The 23,868-nt window shown below is 29.2% G+C and overlaps 1 protein-coding gene across 1 annotated transcript in view; it reads right to left on the reverse strand.

Annotated features, from left to right (window-relative positions):
• The window catches only part of LOC118194454 (RNA polymerase II-associated protein 1), a 101,958-nt gene that overhangs the window by 24,970 nt on the left and 53,120 nt on the right, over nt 1-23,868 (reverse strand). The window contains exons 18-28 of the mRNA XM_085818257.1: nt 23,556-23,657; nt 21,123-21,275; nt 18,567-18,654; nt 15,776-15,844; nt 14,678-14,787; nt 13,896-14,091; nt 13,635-13,775; nt 9,151-9,272; nt 4,092-4,196; nt 2,731-2,853; nt 2,344-2,492 (exon numbers count right to left, since the gene is read on the reverse strand). Of these exons, the coding sequence (XP_085674383.1) occupies nt 2,344-2,492; nt 2,731-2,853; nt 4,092-4,196; nt 9,151-9,272; nt 13,635-13,775; nt 13,896-14,091; nt 14,678-14,787; nt 15,776-15,844; nt 18,567-18,654; nt 21,123-21,275; nt 23,556-23,657 (1,358 nt within the window). The remainder of the gene's footprint in view (nt 1-2,343; nt 2,493-2,730; nt 2,854-4,091; nt 4,197-9,150; nt 9,273-13,634; nt 13,776-13,895; nt 14,092-14,677; nt 14,788-15,775; nt 15,845-18,566; nt 18,655-21,122; nt 21,276-23,555; nt 23,658-23,868) is intronic.

Here is a 23,868-nt window from a genome sequence, read left to right on the forward strand (position 1 = left end):
TTGTAACATGGAAGGAGAGTTTGAACAACCACTTTAATTTAAAAGGCAAAAAAAAAAAAAAAAAACAAAAAAAAAACAAGATGCTTCAAAAGCATCAATCCAAAAGCTTTATCAGACAGCTGGCACCACAATAAAAAGTCATGGTGTATTTGGTGTGGTGTGGTGTATTTAATTATGGCAAAGCACACTAGGGCTATCTGCCTAAGAGGAGGGATGCCTTTCGTGGAGGACTTTCTAAGGGAAACTGGCTCGTATACACGTTACACATGGGGAAAACCACGAAAACACCCATGCAGCCAGCCCGTTCGCGGGATTCGAACCTCGGACCGAACTACCAGTGTTCAGCGACTTTACTGCTCGGCCGCTGGTGGGCTAAAAAGTCATGGAGGATGCAAATCTCAATGTCAAAATGGCTGACTGCTCAAATTAGTTATACTAATTTCATTTATTTCAGTTTTACATTTGCCTACCTTTTGCAACTTCAGTATAACAGCATGTGGATCAAGGTATAGTTAGAAGCTTTAAGTTTCCTTAAACAAATCTGTTTTTATGGCATATTCTTTGCCAAGCTGCTTGCAGAAACAGTGGTCAGCTGGCAAAAAATTTGTCAATGTAATTGAACAGCATTCAGTGGATAATAAAAGCTGATAAATCTGTATCACAAAGTTGTGCTCAGCACTGTTTTAAAAAAGCAGACTTTAAAAGTCCAGTTTTGAATTACCTCTGAAAATACTACTGACAAAAATAAATTGTTTAAGTTGCAGAAGCTTCAAGGTTCCTTAAACCTGTTTTTATTGCACATTCTTTGTCAAGCTGCTTGTGGAAACTGTGAACAGCTGGTAAAATGTGTCAATGTATTGAAGTTAAAGTTCATAGATTATTTACATCATAAACAACCTTGTGGCTTGTACACATGGGTAACAAAGATAAATTTCCTATTGTGTGATTGATCAGCGGTAGTGCTCAGGTGCAAAAATATTTAGAAACTGATGAAGATTTATGTACTGAAGACACCAATGATAACATAAAATATTTTATCTTAACTGTACTTGATGATGTGAGCTTTAAAAAAAAAAAAAAAAAAAAAGCTTGGAAAGCAGTGAGGAAGCTGAAAAAGTGTCAGACGAAATGTGTGACATAAAAAACTACATGGATGTTTTAAAATGTACCTCCCAATTAAAACAAAATCATGATAACTGTTGGTAAAAGTGATGGACGTAATCATCAGTGAATTTAATATCAACATGAAAAAAATGCTTACAAAGCACAAACCTTCAAACAGTCATGTAACATATTTTCGACAAATTTCTAAGTAAATTTCTAGTATAAAATTCTGCTGTTCATTTTACATATTTCTGCAATAATTAAACTTTTTTAATTAATAATTTTAATTTTTTATTAACTCTTAATTCAAATAAATATCTATGACTATGTTACTGATTGATATATAATTTATTTAAAGTTTGATATAAGCTGAATTTCTAGCTAAACTACATTTTTTAGTATGTATCCTCTGAAGAAAGAATGCCTCTATTTAAGGGACAAAATGTCTAGGCCAGTAGATGTTCTTAATTGAAATGTACTTCTGTATTATGATTCTGACATAAAATACATTAATTAAATATTCTACCTTTTATGTTCTTTGGGTAATTTCATTTTGTAATTTTCTTACATTTTTACACTGATAAAATTCTGAGTAGGGGAGGAAAGCTTCAATTTATGAAAGTACTTTCAAAATATGATAAAAAAATAAAATTAATAGTTAATGTACATACTTATTGTGTGCACATTAACTATTAATTTTCATGTGCATACTATCATATGGATAAACATAGTAATTCACTCATATGTTTGCAAGATACTTTCTACCTTCTTGATGCATGCTTTCATAGATTAACTAGAAACACATCTGGCTAACAATCAGGAGGTCCAAAATTCAAAACATTTTTTATGTCTCTTGCCTCTATGTCTAATGTTAGAATGCTTTACACAAAGATGCTGTAATAGTAACTGCTTTTATTAGGATGAGCCTTTGTTTTCTCTATCTTAACAGCAAGTCATAATTTCAAATTTAAAGATGCATACAAAAACTGCATTAAAACAGAATTAGTTAAATATGATATAACTGCTATTTATCTCTTCTCTTACAGCTCTCTTTCTTTTCTAATATTTAGTCCAAAACTTGATATCATAGAATTTTAATTTATATTACAGTATGACGCTAAATGTAAATCTGAAAAAATCATATGAAGAGCAAGGGGATTGAAAACTGATACAAATATGAGCATGAACACATGGAAGACTTCAATAAGGCATAAAATGTAAGTTTCAAATCACACTTACCTATTAGAAAGACCATGCAAAGATATGAGAACTGTGCTGAAGCAGGAATGGCTCTCAGTTCAGCGAGAGATAAAGAGTGGCCTACATAAATCCATTGTAAACTGCTTATTACTTGCAAAATCTCAACAGAATTTAATTTACCAATTTTTCTGAATAAAAGAAAGGAATAAAAAATAGTTACATTCATACCAAAAAGTGCATATAATACAATAAATGTATAAATAAATTTATCAGTAACATAGTCATATTGTAATATGACTTTTCTAAAATACTTACATGAAAGCTATTAAAATTCAAATAAAAAAATGAAACTACCATTTTGTCAATAAATCATTAAATATTTAAATGCATATTTATCAAACTTTTAGAATTCACTTATTTACTGACCTTTTCCCAGTGCTTTCATATAATTTATAAATTGGTGCATAACACCAGTCCTTAGAAATCAAAGCAGTTGGAGCACTAAGGGATGATACAGTTTCTAATCCCAAACCAAAAAACAGAAGTTTTCTGCAAACATAAAAATAAATTACTCAAAAAGAAATCAGTCATCAAATTTTAACAAAAAATTAATTACTTTCATTTTTCATGCATTGATATTTCCATAAAGATTCTTTCAAACAACATTTTATAACCATAACAAAAAAAAAAAAAAAAAAAAAAAAAAAACACTAGGTATATCTTTGGACAACATTATACAATTATTTGCATTTCAGAAACAAAATGAACAAACTGGATTGGACAATAACAAATGCTCAATGAACTGAAATGTAAATCAGAATGATTGATAATTTCATGAAATACTACTTGTTATTTATATAAATATAATTCTGATTACCAGGATATTTCAAATACTTCTTCTAAAGTCAGGGAAAAGCAGAAAGCTATTTCCTCTTGAAATATATATGTGCACCCCAAAACATCGTGAAAAGTATCACATAAGACAGCAGATTCTTATTTGAATGTGAAATGTTATTCTCCACTAAAATTTTAATAACTTAAGTCATTATACCTCTTTTCTTTATTTTTCTCAGTAAAACTTCACAACTATGTCTTTGATGGTCTTTCATCGGGAAATAAAATTATACAGATGTGGCAAAATTCTGTTTTATATATTAAAATATTTCTTCACATGCATAATTTCCAAAGCAAAAAAGATATAGATACTTTCCAAAATGCTTCATAAATTAATTTAAGATAATAATTCATTTTTTATACCTAGATATATAAGTTGATAGTGTAAGGCAATAATGGTTTAATAGAAGCTATAGAAATAATGCGTAGTGTAAAATTTTACATAATGACCTATGTCATTAAATGCTAATGTTGGTACTGTACAAATACAAGAATGATATGCGTTTGACCAATGAAACGCATAACTGCAGTAGGTATGATAATTAAAAGTGAAATCCTGATATAAAAATTAAAACATCTGTAACAAAGGCAATAACAACAATGCTAAATTGAGTGGCACAGCTTTCTCAATATGCTCAAGAAGTACTATATTTAAACAGTGTCTCTTAGTTAATTTTTATAACTGTTTAATTTAGTCTCTGTTTTCATAAACCTCTATTCATTAAGATAATATTTACATTATTAAGTAAGTAATAAAGCAAAATATTTTAAATTATAATCTAATAGATACCAGGTGACAAAAAGTCTCATGACCTGACAAAGGTAGTCAGAGGGCTAAATAAATAAGAAATGATAAAATATATCATTTTTGAGTGTTAAATAAAATAAATCACCTTGAATGTAAAATATCTTCAGAGTCCAAAAAGCAAGATAAATAACAATCTGCTATAACCGGAACTCTTGAGCTTATTGTTTGTAACATTTCTTCATTAAGAGAACTAAAGAAGTGAAAAAATTGCATTAAAGAAGAAAATTAGAACAAATCTACTTACATGTATATTACCAGTTACACTACAAGTTACAAAAATTAAGCCAATAAAAAATAGCACCTTCAAATAAGAAACCGTAATACTGGTTAAAGTATAGTTGTTTTAGATGTAAGACTACAAAGAATGGATGACAGAGAGTTTTCATAAAAGAATTTTTTTTAAATGCACATACAGTAAAAGACCAAAAATAAAATATGTAATTTGTAAATTAAAATTTGTCCATATCTGACATTCATGCACAATACAAGCTTAGATGTCAATAATAAAATTCTTGGTTAACCCATTAGTGCATCACCCCGAACTTATATTAATATATCTTTCACTCTCATTTACCCTAATGAAATGAAACATATTTCAGAATCACTTTCTTATCTGCCTTTCATGGACGAGATTTATTGGTTTACTCTTAAATACTGCTACACATTTCAAATTATTTTGTACACAGTAAAATAAACATTTATGCTCATAGAGGGTGACCGATGGAAACCTGATATTATTTAAATGAACAATACTCATTCATTATTTCACCAAAACCATATATTATTTAAATAAACAATGCTTACTAGTCATTTAACGAAAATAGTATTTTGTTACAAAAAACTCTTATGCCATTTGAAATGCATATATCAGCAAAAAAATAATGTCAGACAGGTGATGTCCATTTGTTTGAATACAAGATTTGTTGGAAAGTGATGTATGTGTGATCCAAGATCTAGTTACCAGTGTCTGCCACTTCCTTCTCTATTATCTCTTTCATATTGGCCAGTCTGAGGGGACTGTGGGCATAGATGAATGATTTTACATATATCCCTCCCCAAAAAGTCATAAATGCTTAAATATGGGTACTTTAGAGGCCACAGAATGTCCTCAAAATGTGAAATTACCCTTTCTGGGAACATGCGACGAACCGCATGCAGTGTGTGAGGTGACACTAACTTGCTGAAAATAAATTATTTTGCATGCATAAACATTGTCTTCTTGGCTGTGGATGCAAGAAAGTGTTACGCAAGTGGATGTAATGTTCCATGTTCACTGACACCAAGAGACCAAGTTCATTTTCAAAAACATATGGACCAATAATGCCAAAAGTACTAATTGCACACCATACTATTACATGTAGTATGCAAAGAGGATTTTCATTAAGGTTGCAAGGATTTTCACTACACCATTAACAAAAAAATTTGTTTGTTGACCTCTTCACTCATTATTCTATTTGCACATTATTCAAGCAGCACTTGCATTTAAACAGCAAAGTCCTTTTGTTGCTGATAATCTGTTGTCTTAATCTGCCGAATAATACACATCTTGAAATGATGAAAAGCTAAGTCTTTATTCCAAATTATGTGTACTGGTTCATGACTTAACCTTAACACAAGAATTACGGTGGTCTTTGTATACCTAGAATTACGGTGGGTGTCATTTTGACCCCTTGATGAGATAGTTCCATATTTCACTATATGATATAATATATTTATGAAAAAAATTAAAATAATGCAAATTATGACAACTACAGTTTATTTTAAAGAATATAGAGACTTTGTAGTAAAATAATGAACAAGCATTTAAATATTTCTATCGGATAAAGTAATTTTTTTTTTTTTTTTCATTTTCGGTAGCTTACATTTCAGAAACACAAAAAATAAAATGTATAAATATTTACGCGAATTTTTCCAAAAAAGTGGTTTTTAATCCAAATATTAAAGTACTTTAAAACAAACTTTTTGTTATAAAGAGTACACAGAAATAGAAATATATAGAAATATTTTATTTTCAGATAATATATTAGTCAGCACAGCAATTGGCACACACGCTTATCTTTCTGATTTTTTGTGTACATTATCCATATACATATTTATTACAGTTGTCGCAAATATTAAGTTTTGTTACCTTTGCATTCCCTTACTTGAAATTTTTTTTTATTCTATTGAATCTTGTTCATCCAGAAAGCCACTTGAAGAGAGAACAAGTTTGTTTTTACTAGATATATATTCTTATCTTATTTCTTCTGCCAAACGCAATAGAAAATCCCTTCTGCTGATATTTTCTTTTGTAACTTCCTTATACAGAATCCAAGCATTTATGCCTGCTAAGTCGAAAATATTGTAGAATGCATGTACTGGCCAACGGCGTGATGGTGCTTTCACGGAGTACTTTCTTATATCTTTTCCTAAATTCCTTTCTTGGAGTATCTTTTCCTAAATATGGAAATCTGTTTAATAAGTATTTTGTCCTAACGTCTACTGCTAGCCAAAATTTTATTCCGAATTTATCGGGCTTATTAGGCATATACTGCAAAAAACGGCATCTTGTTTTTGTAGGGAATAACTGTTCATCAATCGTAATGTTTTCATTTGGTTCATTTTATAGAAAGTTTACAGTTTACTATAAAAGTATTCCATACCTCGGATATTAGTGCAAATTTATCACACTGCAAACGTGAAGACCTTTTTATTTTATTATCAAAACGAAGATATTTCATAATTTCCAGAAACCTATCTCTACTCATAGTTTCATGAAAAAACTTTGGTCCCCAAGTCTTGGATCGCAAACTAAGAATTGGTAAGCCCTTGGCGGCTAATGCCCCCCTTACATACAACAACACTATGAATGTTTCCAGTTCTGCTAATAAAATAGTGGAAGAGTCATTATGAAGTTTACGCTTGGCTTCAGCATCAGTACACTCCTTTATGACTCATAAATTTTTTTCATTTCTTATTAACTTCCAAGCACTAAGAGCTTTACCAGAACAAATGTGACGTTTAGCATAGGATGTAGGTCCTGCATTTTCTTGCAAGATATTTTGCAAGGGTCGCCGACCAGAAGCATTTGAAGTATTTTCTACTTTCCATCACTAGCAATTTCTTTACAAGTGTTAGTCTGAATTACGTTGAATTTCATATTCCCTTTTGAGCATCTACAAGTTCCCACTTTGGCATTCTTAGGTATGGCAGAATTTGAACTCATAGAAACAAATCCATTCGTACTTTCACTTGAGCTAGAGGGTGATATTGCCTGATTACTCTCTATAATAAATTCAGAATCACAAGATGTTTCATCTCCATCTTTATCTGTAGAATTATTTTCGATTTCAGAAAGGGAATCGGCATCAGATAGTTCTTGCATCATTTTCACGATTTCTTCATGTGTTAGTCCTTTTCTACGTGCCATTAGTATGTCACTATAATAAATTCATGTAAATAGAATAAAATTTTCCATTAAAACTTGTTATGAATAATAAAAAAATATCTATGAAAAATCTACAAACGTTCAGCTCGTAATAATTTCTTTTCTCTGTTTTCTTTCCACAAAGAAAAGTATTGCACATATTTCAAATCATGTGACTGGCAGATGTGAAACTATGCAGACCCACCATATTCTTTTCCTTTGCTTGTATTTTGTTTAGCAGGTGCAAATAAAAATAGTTTACAGAAGTAACAATGTTCAGATAATACAATGGCATGTATTCACATTTCTTTTCTCTCAAAGGGGTCAAAATGATACCTGCCGTATTTCTAGGTATAATCATTTGTTAGGGCTAAAATAAAAGTACGATTCTCTTGAAATCTTTACTATTTCGTAAATTACAATGATTTAGGAAAAGTCAAGAAAAGATTAAGATATTTGCTCAAAAAAAGAAGAGCTGTCAGAGATAAAAGTTTCCTAGGTGTCAAAATGACCCCTTTCGTAATTCTAGTGTTAATTCATGTGCATGTCTTCATGCAGACCACTGAGGGCTTTAAGTCAGTGCTTGTCTCACTTGCTCATTGTTTTCTGTCATCTTTGCAGTCTTCTTAGACCAGGTGGCTTCTTCTTTACAATTCCTGTTGTCCTCCGATTGTTAACCGACCTGAAAATTATATTGTGGCTGGGAACAATACCATGGCATCCAAGGTTGAAATGAACAAGAAAAAGCTGTTGTGCTGCTGTGACAGATTCAGCATATATAACAAATGTCTCCTATGCAGACATATTTTGCTCTATAATCAACTGCTCTATAGCTATTCTGACAGGCATGCTGTAAGAAGAGTTATGGTACCTGGTTCCACTCCCTAGCTCAATTAGCGGCCTAATACTAAATACTTCAAAAATATCCAGTTCCTGTCAGTCACTGTAAATATGTAATTCTGGATTATTAAAAATTTTTGGATAATCCATAGAAAAAGAAAATCACTGTAAAATATAATGAAAGGTTAAATTTGATGAAAATATATAAATTTACAGTTGAAAATTGATAGTCATCTTAAATCTAAATATTATAACTAGATGCTTCTCATATATACAAAATATCTTTTTTTCCCATTTGTTTGTAACCAAATCACTATATGGTGAACATTTAATATCAGGTAAATATTTACCCCTTGCTAACTAATGTATTTATTTGATCAATCCAATATAATAAACCAAAAATTTGGTCTCTTGAAATTTGTTAAATCAGAATTAGAATGTATTTAAATTCATAAACATAAACACATTTTCTAGATTTTATAATATTTTATAACCAAATGAAATACAAAATCTTGAATATCTTGGTAACAGGGAAAACTGACTTAACATTTCTCAATATAAATGATCCAGTTAATAATTATGTTATAATATGATAATGGCAGAAAAAAGATATTCTTCAGCAATTACCCAGTAATAAGTTGTTTTTCAACAGGTACCTAATAGAATTCTTCCTATCATTCTTTAAAAAGTGAAGTAAAAACTATGCAAATTCAGTAGAGACAATCTTACTTAAAGCATGTTAAATTTCAGTCCAAAATAGTAAGCACTTGTCAGTTTTATAATTTGAGTAACCTAAATGTAGATGCAGAACATGTACATAAAGTTTCATTTGTCTACATAAAGAATGCATTTTAAATACAAAATGACGAATAAAACAGCACATAAAAGCTATACATACAAAAGTGCTTGGTTAAATATAACACCCTGAAATATATCTTCAATCAAACATTGATCAGGTGCCCTTAATACAGGTAACAAGCAGACTGCAATTGTATGCCAGAAGAATGGTGCTTCATTAGTCTATAAAATAAATGCATGCTCCTTACGATGCCAGCAAAAAGATGATAAATGCAATTTTTAACATATTTTCAAAAACTTACTTTCTAACTATAATAGGATAAATATAAATAAAAAAAAAAGTATGAGAAAGAAGTTACAATAACATTTGTTATTTCAGTGGCTCATCCACAGATTTTCATTTCAATAAAATTGAAAATCAAAATACATAACACATGGCATATAAAAAATACTTAGTTTAACTGAATAATAACAAAAATCAAACATTTTCCACAAATGTTCAAAGCAATTGTCCATATTTCTGAAATTTATATATATATCATACATATTTCAGTTTATTATATCCTCAGAATTTCCTTTCTATAAAATTGAAAATCAAAACACTGTCCATATTTCTGAAATTAATATATTATATATCTATATATAGTTTAGTAATTTGCTTAGTTATCATAAAGTGTAATCAAATTTTAGACAGACTGGCAACAAATTGTTGCTAAGTAAAAATTGAACTTTGAAAAGGTGTAATAGAACCTTTAATTAAAACTAAATAAGAACAGAAGGCATACTTGGTGCTTACAGCTCAGCCAACCACTTGTGGCAAAATAACTTAAAGTAATAGTTAGTCAAATGTAAAATTTAATTTAAATAAGCTAGTAGCGAAAGGGTACATAAGTTAGCTCAAAACTTAACTGCCATGGATATTTAAATATCAATTATAATGCAAGGTTGAAGCCTACAAATATTCTCCGATTTAGCAACTTAATAACATGGCCTACAGAGGCAAAAAATGCTCTGTGTTACAATAACAAAAGGGAGAAGTGACAGTAAAGATACAAAACATAAAATAACTGTTTAATTAACAGAAAATAACCTTAAATGTATACAAATAAAATATCATAAATTTAAGTACAATTTTACTTTCATATTTTACCTTCACAAAATTTCTCCCTCTTAAATAATATACAGATGTATTTTAATAAAAAAAATTCTTTTACATAAATTAATAAACTCTTTAAAGCATTATATAATATATATCTTTATCAACTTCTGAGTTTGCAAGGTCATACCAAAGATTACATCTACAGTTAACATAAAATCATGATTAATCCAAGGACAATTAAAGAAAATACAGAAAAGAGGAACAATCTGCAATTTAATTAATAAAAAATACTATTAATAATCTAGCTATATTTTCAAGTAGTTTAACCTACAAAATAGGTTAATTTATTTAAATAAATTGAAAACAAAAGTAAACACTGTAAACAATGGTAGAATAAACATTATTAGAAATATTAAAACTAGGTTGTTATGACCTGTAACTTATAATACAGAAACTAAAATTAAAGACTGTTCACTTAATTTGTTTCCTGATTCAGTAATTTACTTTCAAAATATTATTTTACAATATTTATATATTCTGGACAATGTACAGTACGATAAAAACAACTCACATCATTAGCATACTTTTCCTTTTTGTATTTTCTGCAGGCAATTTTGTTTAGTTCATAATACAGTACAAAGTTCATAATCTGGACCTCAAAGCCACCAAATTTTTTTTTGTATGCTTTACACATGCGCATAATGCATGCGTGTTTAATGTATAATGGAAGGTATAAGCTAGGCTAAAATTATCTTTACTGATTCTAAGGCATTTCAGTTAATGTTGCAGATTGCACTGTTCCTTAATCTCCTAATTGGATCCAGCTTATTATTTTTTGCAGATTGTTAGAGCAATTTTATAAAAATTAATTTTTGATTATGTCAAAAAGAGTTTCTAATTCTGGAGCTGCCAAAGAATCTACAAAGCGAAAGTATGTTTCGATGTCCATCAAACAAAAAGTGGAATTGCTGCAAAAAATGGATAAAGACATATCCATCTCAAAATTATGGGAGGAGTATGAGATTGGAAAGTCAACTGCATATGACATAAGCAAAAAGAAAAAGGAACTTTTTGAATTTTTTGTACATTTCGACACCCCACTTGCAATGAATAACAGAAAAAGGGTTCATTATGCTAAAAGTGACAATCATGACAAAGTGATGATTGAATGGGTCAGACAGCGTCACAGCGAGGGTGTGCCATCGATGGGCCAAATACTAATGGCTCAAGCCAAAATATTTCATGAAGAAATAAACTTAAACACTGAGTGCACATATTCGACAGGTTGGTTAACCAAATTTAAAAATCGCCATGATATAAGACAATTAAAAATGTCAGGTGAAAAAGCTTCAGCTGATACTGAAACTGCTGAACAATTTGCAGATGAATTCACTACTAGTGAACAATTATCTCCAGAACAAATTTACAACGCTGATGAAACTGGTCTTTTCTGGCAATATGTGCCACAAAGTACCTTGGCAACCTCTACAGAATAGACTCCAAATGGTGCCAAAGATTCCAAAGCGAGACTAACAATTTTAGCGCGCACAAAGGCTGCAGGAACGCACAAGTGCAAACTTTTCATAATTGGAAAACATGCATGACCTCGAGCACTTAAAGGAATAACGATTTTCCCCGTCATATATCATGCAAATTGAAAAGCATGGATGACACAAGCGTTGGTGAATGATTGGTTTGAAAATCATTTTATACCCGAGGCTCAGCAACATTTGAATTCGGTTAGTTTACCTGATAACTCAAAAATAGTCCTGATTGTTGACAACTGTTTGTTGATTGTTTGGCGCATACTTCACTTAAAGTTTTAGTGAAAGATAATGTATCCGTATCATTCTTCCCTCTAAATTGTACGTCTACATTTAGCCTATGGATATGGGAACAGTGCACACGCTGAAATGCAAATATAAAGTAGCATTTTTAAAATCTATGTTAAATTTCGTGAACAATGGCAAGACTTTTTGAAATTTTTTAGCATAAAATCTGCTGTGTGGAGCATCGCAAGATCGTGGGAAGATGTGTCTCCAGACATGTTAAAAAGTGCTTGGCATAATTTATGGCCAGTTAACATATTTCATGGTGAGGAAGATGAAGATGATAGCCACAAATTTGAAGGTTTTCGGACATTGCAAACTAAAGGTGAAATTTTCCAGTTATTGGATTTTGTAAAGAAATGTGGTGAAGTAGTAATAAATGAGCTAAATCAAAAACGAGAAAGAGAATGAATGAAAGAGGGAAAAAAAATTAATGAAAAATGAAATGAAAATTTATACATTTTTAACAGATATTGCGAAAAGTTATATTTTATAAGGAAACATTAATATAACATATTATATTGAAAATTACACATCGCGAATTTCAAAACATAGTACATAATATTTTCTATTTACGTGACTGACGTAGTTAAACCTAGCATCGATAGATGGAACCAAATTACGGTGACTTTTACGATGTGACGCTTTGGTTCGCCCTACTTGGTTTGTGGTCCCCTCCTTCTGTAGCTTCAGTTATGAATAAAACAAAACCTTAATATTTTACTTCTAAACTAAACTAAAGGTGAAATTTTCCAGTTATTGGATTTTGTAAAGAAATGTGTAGAAGCGGTAATAAATGAAAATGACATAACAGGATTTTCATTGCAACGACAATGCCCCAATCATCAATCAATTAACGGATGTCGAAATCTGTAGTATGGGTCTAGATCCAGAAAATACCGCTTCCGATAGTGAAGAAAGTGACAGAGAAGTTATTGAAAACGAAAAAGCACTAAGTTATTAGCACAAAAAATGAAGCAACTTAAACAACTTACATTGAAAGAAATGTTTAATAAAGTAAACAAATAAATATTAAGCTTTTTTTGTAAATTTTGATACTCTTTAGATCATAATTGCTCTTTATTTCATAAATTACGGTTTCATATTTTTAACTGTATAATTTCTGTATGCCATCTTACCAGATTTAAATTAATGATCTATAATCTGGAAAAAACCCTAATCTGGAATCGCCGAAGTCCCGACGAATCCGGATTACGGACTTCGTACTGTAGTAATTTTCCATTGCCCACAATAAAAATAAACATAACCCTTTTTTTTAGACAAGGTCCAATTGATCCATAACCTTGCATATTCAACCTTGTGAAACAGAATTTGACTGTATATATAATATTATATGCTCTGCATATAGTAGAAGAAACTTACTCTCCACCTTTCATATGCATCAAAATAGTAAAAGATTTGTATACAAAGTTCTGAATTTTATTAATAGGATTAACAGTCCATCTATATATAAACAAACTGAAAAATGCCTTGAATATATTACATTTATTGGATTACTTATTTAAAATTAGTTATTAATACATCTGAAATGAATATAAAATGTCCTGTCAGTAAAATAAAAAGTTAAAAATGAAATTTCATAAAAAAAAAAAAAAAAATCAGAAATCAAAATTATTTTCAAAACTTTCTACTTACTACCAAAGATGACAATTTTAAGAGCAAATAAATATAATACGTTTCAAATCTCACAAACCAACTCCTATCATTAAGTTTTGAAGACGTGATAGTTTTCAGATACTCTATAACAGAATCTTCCCTTAAAATTACATCAAAAACCTGAAATCAAAATGCATAAAGAGTTCCTTAATACAGAAGTTCCTTAAAATATTTGTATTTTAATATTAAACTTAATGTGCTAGATTATATAAAAGAAATTAAATCTTAAAAAATATGTACCTGACTTTCTAAATTACTAAAAAGACTTCTAGAAACAAAAGCAAAATTTGAAAATGCTAATATTAAAGGTAAGGGAGTTCCTTCTTTTAAAAGTGGGACAACATCTTCTTGCCACATAACACTGCCCAATGAAACAATAGTTTTGCCATCTCGTTTGTGACCAGATTTTGTAGAATTGAGAAGCAGAGAAAAAGACCTACAGTAAACAAAATCCAGTTAATTTTAGTTTTGAATATTTTGGACATAAAATATGTCATAAATTGGCTTTATGAAATTTTACTAATTTTCGCAAAAAATGAGAATTCGTAATTTATGCATGGAAGGTATAAAATGGTCATCACTGAAGAAAAAGAATCACATTTCTTAGAAAAGCAGTTAATAACAAGCATTGTCACCAATTATATATTTCTCTGAATATAAGCTCATGTTGTCATTTAAAAATATGTACAGATTTAATTAATTTTTTACAATTCTATTGTTTCTCCATAACAGATTAATTCAATGCTATACCATCTTGCATTACAAAGTACTATGTCAATATTACAAGAATAAAAAAGTTTCAAGAAGAATTTGAACATCAACAGTGAATAAAGATAATTCATGAAGTAACATCAAATGTGAGGGAATGAAAGGAAATTTAAAAGTTAAATGCAATAAACTGAAGAGGAAAAGTACCATATTTTCCTTAAGCTTTTCAATATAGCTCACAATACCATTTAATGAACCAATTCCAAAAATTCAGTTGAAATAATCAAAAACATGCACAATCAACACATTCTTACTTTAAGTTAACCAGCATAGTTCTAAAAACATCTGATTTAACAGCTCGAAGAAAATACTCATTAAAAATTTCTTGAGCAACTGAGCAAGGTTCCCAGTCTTCACATGTGAGCTGAAATGACAACAGAAAGTAAGCACATTTCTATTTAAAATGACAGCATTGATTCATGGTTATCAATCAAGAAAAGTAATTACATTTCAGAAAAACAATAGAAATATACTTTAAATTTTAGATATAATTATCCTTTAATAGTTATTATTTCTTCATAATAACTTACAATAATTTTTGGCAAAAACAGGCCTTTATTCTGTCAGTACGTACAGGTGTCACACAAAAACATTGTTCAGATGGTTTCAAGGGCAGTTAAAATGGATATTTTTATTGAAATATGATACCTGAAATTTTCATAATTACAATACTTCCTTTACTTCATACAAGGAAGTAAAAAAATTAATTTCGATGTTTCATTTCAGGTTCAAGTCTGAAGAAAAAGCATTCAATTTAGAAAACATTTATTATCTCAACTTAGAAAAAGACAAGTTTTTAAAATTTTACTTTGGAAATAATAATCATTATTTCACAAAACTATTGTGGTTTAATGCTCTACATAAAACCAAATCTCTGTTTTTTAGTATCACTTATGATGAAAATCTGATTTTAAAATTCTTTAGTAGTAAGATAAAATGATTAAGTTTACCATCACATTCATTTAGCAAATTAGCAAGGAATATTTAATAACATTTTCACATAAAAATTTGATTAAGAGAGAAAATAAATTCCAGAACATCAGATTACAAGTAACACAGAACAGTTTTACTACATGCATGTTTATTGAATAAATAAAACTGCTTATTTATCCAATAAGCAACAACAGATTGGAATCTATAATCAGTTTTCACACTCCCATCCAAAAATAACAACATAACTGACTATTTGTTTCAAACTAAATATTAAACATAATGAAGTGGAGGTGAGAAATAGTGTTACTATATTTTTCTGTATTATTAGAGAAGTAAAAATTAATTTTAAAAAGGCCAAGTAAAAATACAAGAAATAAATTACAAAAAGCTATCTCAATTAATGAACAGATAATACTTACTCCTTCATGAGATTTTTTGTAAAATGTGGAAACAAAATTCATGCATTGTGCAAGAAGGAGAATTCCAGGCTGAAAATAATAAATAATCTTAACTAAATGACTATAAATTTTTCAAATGCAAAATTTCTGAAATACATTATCTAAATTGTCTTCATTTTTTGGGAGAGAGAGGGCTTGAAATGAAACTAAAATAATAATAATAATAATAATAATAATGATAATAAATAAAATAAAATAAAATAAATAAAAATAAATACTGCAAGCTACTTTTTAAGTTAATAACGTTCAATTTTATTTTGGGGTCAGTTTTGTAAAATTGAGAATTAAATTAAAATTCCTAATCTAAGAAATATTTTAAATAAGTAAAATGCAAAATTCTTTCAATACTAGGAAGTGATTAATGTTGGTTGAAAAATATCAACATTTTTACTTACTGTAAACAATGAAAAATGAACTCACTCAAAATAATATAGGATTGAATGAAAGTCATTCGTAAAAACAGACAGAAATTTCAGATGATTAAAATTAAGGACCTTCTGCCGATTTGGCCAAAATTAAGGACTTTTAAAGACCAAAAATTGATTAAAAAAAACCTAAGGGATTTTAAGGACTCTAAGGCTGCTATCACACATCGGTTTGTTTTGGAAGAACAACAGTTTGGTACAATTTTTCTGCTTTGTCACAACAGCCAATCACAATAAATCGCTTTGGGGTTAACACAGGAAAAACTGGTTCCCCATTACAAACAAGCTGATAGCTGATTGGCTAAAAACGAACAACTTGCAATATTTTTGGAAAGGAGTGTGTGTGTGATTATGGCAAAGCCTCGAAAGGGAAGGGATGTCTTTGTGGAGGACTTTCTAAGGGAAACTGGCTCGTATACACATTACACATGGGGAAAACCACGAAAACTCCCATGCAGCCAGCCTGTTCATGGGATTCGAATCTCGGACTGAACTATCAGTCTTCAGCGACTTTACCGCTCGACTGCTGGTGGGCCCTTTTTGGAAAGGAAAGATAAAGTTGCACGTCTTTCTTTCAAAAGTAAACCAGGCAGAAAAATTGTCTGAAACAGTTGTTCGTGTGAAACAAAGGCTGTATGATATGGGCCATAAGGACCATACAAACCTTGACCGAGTTCACTTCCTTGGAGACAGCCAAACAGCACCTAAATAATTTATTTGCATGTAAACCTAATCATCTTTTTAAAAAGAAATTTTCCAGCTGGAGAGATAGCAAAAAGTCACAGAACAAAATGCTATCTATGTGATTCAATAAAGTTTTCTTTTGTTTTAGTACTCATTTGTTTGTATTAATCATAAAAAAACTGCGGAACTTTCTAAAAGACTAAAAGTGTATGCTTAAAAAAAGGTGGTAATGGGCTAATTTCTTGAAACATTTGGTGAAGCATATAACAGTTTGAAATAATTTGCAAAGCATGCAATATTGAACTAATTTATGAAGACAACATTTTGAATGCTATTTAAAATAAATAAAATAGAAGAAAACTTGTAGCTTACTGAAAACTAATACTTGAATAAGATTTCATATAATCATGGATATGCAGTTACAGACATCTGGTTTTACTCAAAAAGAATTTTTGCATTACTTTCATATTATAAGGGATTCAAGGCATAAAGTATTTGCAATGAGACACAAAAAATTCTGTTTACATATACAACGAGATTAATTAAAAAATTTTTACTTTTGATTTAATTATGAAAGTTTCAAGATAAATAGATATTTCACATTTCACTATACAAATGTGAACAATCTTAATGATAGACTTTTATGCTCAATTTTTCTTTATTATTACCCTTTCTTTAGTAGCTTTCTAATTACAGGGTTGAACTCAAACAGGAGAATGAAATTCCCTGACTTTTCCATATTTTCCAGGCCTGTTTTAGGAAAATTCCAATCTATCCATGTAATGCACATAGGCTGTACAGAGAGGTAAATGAATTATAGTACCACTTGAAAACACAATAATTTGCCACTTACACATGACTTACATATATATATATATATCTACACATATATAACATATAATCCCTAAAGCATTATTTTTATAACTATAACAGGAAATGTTTTCTCTACTGAAGATTGAGATAAGAATGTGCCCAATCTGCATTATAAAATGTCTTGTTTTGCAGACATTTTGCAGTTAAACAAAAGGTAGATAAAATATTTAATGATATTTTAAAATAAATTCAGGTATTTTATATTTATTTAGCAGCACACATAAGTAAAAAATATGTGCATTAAATTTCATGATAGTATGTCATTCATACTGCTAGAATTAGTAAAAACTGAATTACAATAATCACCAATACCGTATACTAGGATTAAACTGATTCTGTTTTATATAAGATTGAGAAGGTATTTATGCACTGCACGTGCAAGTCTCTCGATTCTCGAAGTTACTGGAAACCAAAGTTGCTGGAAACTTGCTTTATTTTCTAAAGGACAATTTGACTGGAGCTGCTAAAATTGGCTCTACGCCAGCTGCCAGAATGATGCTCATGCGATACAGCATAATTCGGCAAGAAAGTGATTGCATCTAATGTTGGCACAAAACTTGCTTTTCTTGGGATCGCCATATGAAATTCCCTGACTTTTCTAGATTTTGCCTAAAATATTTTAATTCCTTGAGTTTTCTCTGACATTTTTGGTCAGTTTTCGAATTACCTGACTTTTTTCCGGTTTTCCAGATAGCGTATTCCAGATCTCTGTAATTAATAAACATCCAATCTTTAAAAAAAAAAAAAAAAAAAAAAAAAAAAAAACTCACACTAGAAGGAGATTCTTGTGAAAACTGCCACAACCACTTTTTTAAACAATGCAAAGACTTTTTCAAAACAGCATTTATAGCAACTCCACTAAAAATAAAAATAAATAATTAAACAACACATGCAAAAAACAAATTCTGAAACACAAAACTTTATATGCTGTCAGTCTAAACACTACAGCACTAAGCCATTAAAACAACACATATAAACTTGCTCTAATGTGTAATCTTTTAATATTAATATTTTTGCAGCTTTAAAATTGTTTCAGTTAATTTTTTAATAAGTTCTACAAATCTTATCTGTGCATTTGCATAATTAAAGTAAAAAACAAGCAAATAAATAAAGGAAAAAATAAACTTGTATTGAAATAAAGATTTGTTAAAAATGCTGGAAATAATGAATTAATGAACATGAATAATAAATGAAAAGTTGAACATCAAAAAGAAAAATCTAGATTGGCACAGATTTTACATAAATCTTGAATAAATAATAAACATTTCAAAATTTTAAAAAGAGAGGAGGGCGAAACTATAGATTATTGAACACTTAATCATATACAAAACAACACCTGAATTTTCAATAGAAATTTTCTCAGTATTACAAAATATATATATATAATTTCATTAATTGTCATTTGTTTGGTCAATTGTGTTATTTGAAATCTTAATGACATCAGTATTACCCTTACAAAAATAATTTGTTTAGATTAAAGAAATTACTTCATTTCTTTAATCTAAACAAAGAAATTACTTCATTTCTTTAATCTTATACCATTACAAAAAAGATTACATAAAATAACTCTTCTCTCAATCAATGCATAAAATACCACACTTTAGAACACAAGCTAAAAAAAATTTAACTTGATAATGCTTAGAAAGAATATATTTCTTGCTTAGTCCTCATTTTTGCACAAAATTTAAAAAAGAACATCAGAAAGAAACTGTTTTATGATTTGGAAGCAGAATGAATTCAGAAATGCCTTAAAGTTCTATTTTTGCAGAAATCTGAGGCAAAATTGGCAATATTTTAAGCTTTTTCAGTGATATGGAGATGGATTCCTATTCTGATTTGGTGTTTAGTTCACACTAAGAAATTACTTTTACCATATTTTCATCACAGGATACATTTCTCAGCATAATATGAAACCAAGGCACATAAAGTACAATATGAAATTATGTAAACACTATAAACTACTTTGTTTACAGATAAATTTTCAAAGCAAAACTTTCAAAAAATTAAATAAGCTCCATGAAAAATATATAATTTTGATTTTACTATATAGATTTCAAAAGGCATAAATTTTACAATAAAAAAATCAGTTTGTAGAGACATTAAGTATTATTTTTTTTTTCTTTTTTTTTTCTGAAAGCAGGAAAGATGAAAAATAGCAAATGCCTTTCCCAGGAATCGAACCACTGACCTCTGGAATACCAGCCCAGCATGCAGAACAACTACAACACGAAGGCACGCTACGAAAGCAGGAGAGATACCTTACATACTCCCCTTTTTAAAGGGCGGCTAATGTTTTAGGGGACCTAGTCGCCAAATCTTGGGTGTGGAGAATCATCATCCACATCACTTTTAGTACGGTTGCCACTGTACAGACATTAGGTATTTTATTTATTTATTTATTTATTATTATTTGTTTTTGAAAGCAGAAAAGATGAAAAATAGCAAACGCCTTCGCCAGGAATCAAACCACGGACCTCTGGAATACCGGCCCAGCGTGCAAGAACCACTACACCACGAAGGCATGCTAGGAAAGCAGGAGAGATACCTTACATGTTGTATCTTTTAATCTCTATTATTGATTAATGAAGGTATGTATACATGTATGCATGTTCATCACACTGTTGAAAAGCAGCAGCCACCAAATTTTACTCACACACAATTTTTCACAAAAACATGCGCTCTATGAAGTCCAAACTTTGAATTAATATTTTATTTGTTTCATATTTTGGACAAGTTTAATAATTTTTTTTATTAACAAACTCAGCAGTTTAAAACCAAGCAGTGGAAACACTGCTTGAAACAAAACATTTTTATCTCCAGCGTGCCTTACTGCTGGTGTTTGGCAAAATGTAAGATATTGGTCAGTTGCAGTATGTTGCTATTTGACAAAACATAAGATATTTAACATATAAATTCAATTATTTACTATAAATATTAATTAATTAATATATTTATTATAAATTATTATAAAAACAAATTAACTACAAATTTAAAATAGAAATTTGTCCGTTACTGATTAACAAACCAAACGATTTAAAAGTAATAAACACAATGCTTAAAAATATTTTTTTCTACTTTTTAATCAGACTGATTTAAATAAAGATGCTTTTAAATCATGACATATCTAATCAGAAATACTAAATATTTTTATTCAATCACATTATCTAGACACATTAAAATTCTTACATATCTTTCCTTTTTTATAATTACTATTTTAGGTTGCTAGCCATGCATATGACTACTAATGTAAATATCTATGCTTCTATTTAGTTGAAAAACAGAGACAAAGAGAATTCATTCTGCAAAACAGTTTTATTTAAAAATACCTAACATCCTTCATTTCCACTGAAGTTGCTGCAACAGCTTCAAAGGCTTTAAATAAATGCACTGCATATTCAAAATCCTGTATGCTTTTATCAGAATTCAAATTCAAACTCTCACAAAAGTCCAGCTGCTTCAAAAATATTGGGAAGAGATCTCTGAAAGTATTTAAAGAATTAAGATCACATTATATCTTTTAGTAAAGTTAAAATGCTTACTTAGTAATGAACAGTAAAAATAACAGGAAACAAACAGACAAAAAGTAGTTAAAAAATTTGGATACAATTAACTGCACAAATGTGATGAATATACATATTAACATAAAGAACTTTACATTTTAAAATTTTAATGAGCTAAAAGAGATGAAGACTACTTCTCCAATACTATTTAACACAATTTTTGCTATACATTAAAGCCCATTACTTTTAAGTATTAACAGATTATAATAAATATCATAAAAATATTAAGTAATACTCGTCTGGAATTTATAAATATAAGTTTAAAAATAATAATTCCTATACCTCCATGTTCATTACACAGATCATTATCGGAAACTCATTTCTGGGCACACAAATGAATTCATTTAAAGTATTATTAAGACTTTTATTCAGCTAAAATTTAGATAAAACATTAAAAAAATTATGTTTAGATAAGAAATTAGATTCAAGATAAATAAAATATTTTAGCAACCCTAATTAAATCCTTGAAAATAAGCAAAACAATATTTTTTACAGTCAGTTCATCATTGGTAAAGTGAGATTTTTAATAACTATATAACTATTCGAGTGCAAAAACAAAATTAAAAATAATATCAAAATCCTTCACAAAATTTACACCTCATCTCAAAGAGTGAAGAATCATAGTCAAGAAGGACAAACCATGTATTCAGTACTACTTAATTGTTCAGTTTTAATGTTTTAAATAATTACACCCTGGTGAAGCATTAATATTAATGCATTAAAACTGAATAATTAATATGCAGATTTCAATTACAAATTTTCATAAAATTAAAAAAAAAAAAAAAAAAAAAAAAAACTTAGTATACTTTATGATTACAAAATGCTTTATTAGTTACACAACATTTTCTTTACAGTTAAAACGTTTCTTAACTTTCCAGGAGAGTATAATCTTTATTTCAAAAGTTCTTTTAAAAATATAAATATGGGAAAGATTAAATTTCAACCTTGGTGCTTCATTTTAATATTACTAATTTTTTTAAAATCCATTTTAGTCCTTACATTATTACTTTTTAAATACTTGTTTAAGTTTATATATATATATATGATATCAGGTTTCAGGAGGCATACTGAGGTTTCGAATTTCTTTAGCTCCCCTGATTGTCATTAATTTGTTGGTAGAGGATAACAACTTTTGTAGCTCAGACAGTATGTAACTTACATTTTATCTTGTTTTATTACTCACAGTTTACCATTTTAAATTTGCCTCTGCTTTATGTTTAATGTTCTCCCTGTTCTCACTAGAGTAAGGTCTCCACAAATTTCATACTCAAAAATTTTATTTACAGCAATAATGTAAATTCCCAAATGTTAAGTTGCTAGAACATGTCATGCTTCACAGAACAGAATCTGAATTTCTTCATTTCTCAGTTGTCTTTTGCATATTAGGCAATTCAGAATCCTTTACTTATATAGGTATAAGAAAATGTGAGAAAATGAAGATGAATCTTTTATTGTACAATATAATACAGTCAACATTTTTTTATTTAGCATTATACTGCATAATGTAGTGTAGGGCACTGTATACATTATTTAATGTTGGTAGTGTTGCACAGGATATAATTTATTAATAATCGTGAATCATATTTATGTGTGCTACACATATATCCTGCTTTCTACAGCATTTCCTATTGTTCATAGTGAGTTTTGGAATATATTGTTTACAGAAGATTATATATATGTACATGTATACAAAGAGAGAAAGATTTAAGTTTGTTTATGTAAGATAAAGGGAAATATTTAATAACATGGATTACTCTCAACCATAACCAGCTGGCTGTAAACATTCAAACGAATAATAAATATATGCTTGCAATATCGTTATGAAATATCAACAGGTTCTCATTTAGTTTATACTTAACACAAATTTATTGTAACTACTTTAACTTTTTGCAACTTTATGTACTTAACTTACTACAGCTCTATTTTTTACAATTTCTCTACCTAATAGTGCTGTCACCTAATAATGAATTAGCACATAGTGAAGTATATGTTAACTCCATTTTCATATTAGTCAGCTTCTGGTGAAGTTTTATATATGTACCCTGGCAGCAAATGAGTTAAGCAAACAAAGTAGTTACACATTAAAATTTGCCTATCATGATTTGCTTCGTTTTCTCTGAATCTCTCTCTCCCTCTGTATATATACATATAAAACATACACACTACCAAATTTCAAAACACTTGTTAAAAGAGACTTACAGAAAAACTTTTGTTGCCAATCCATAACAAAGCAAGATGCACCACGTTTTAAGAGTTTCAACCATTAACATTTGAACTTCTTGAGGACTTAACTTCCCATCTCTAAATTTTGAGGATAAATTATGCTATATTAAATGCTAAACATGTTATATATGTTAATTAACATATTTGAGTATGTTAATATATACTCAAAAACTGATAACAAATTCATGATTATTGATACTCTTTTTGAGAAACACAAGCTTAATTCAAGACATATTTAATTCAATAAACAGAAAAAAAATTGTCCATTTGTTTAATAGAGAGAAATTCT

This window comes from Stegodyphus dumicola, chromosome 6 (assembly GCF_044657685.1).
Source record: "Stegodyphus dumicola isolate Sdum_Otavi_A_Nest chromosome 6, ASM4465768v1".
NCBI classification, from domain to species: Eukaryota; Metazoa; Arthropoda; class Arachnida; order Araneae; family Eresidae; genus Stegodyphus; species Stegodyphus dumicola.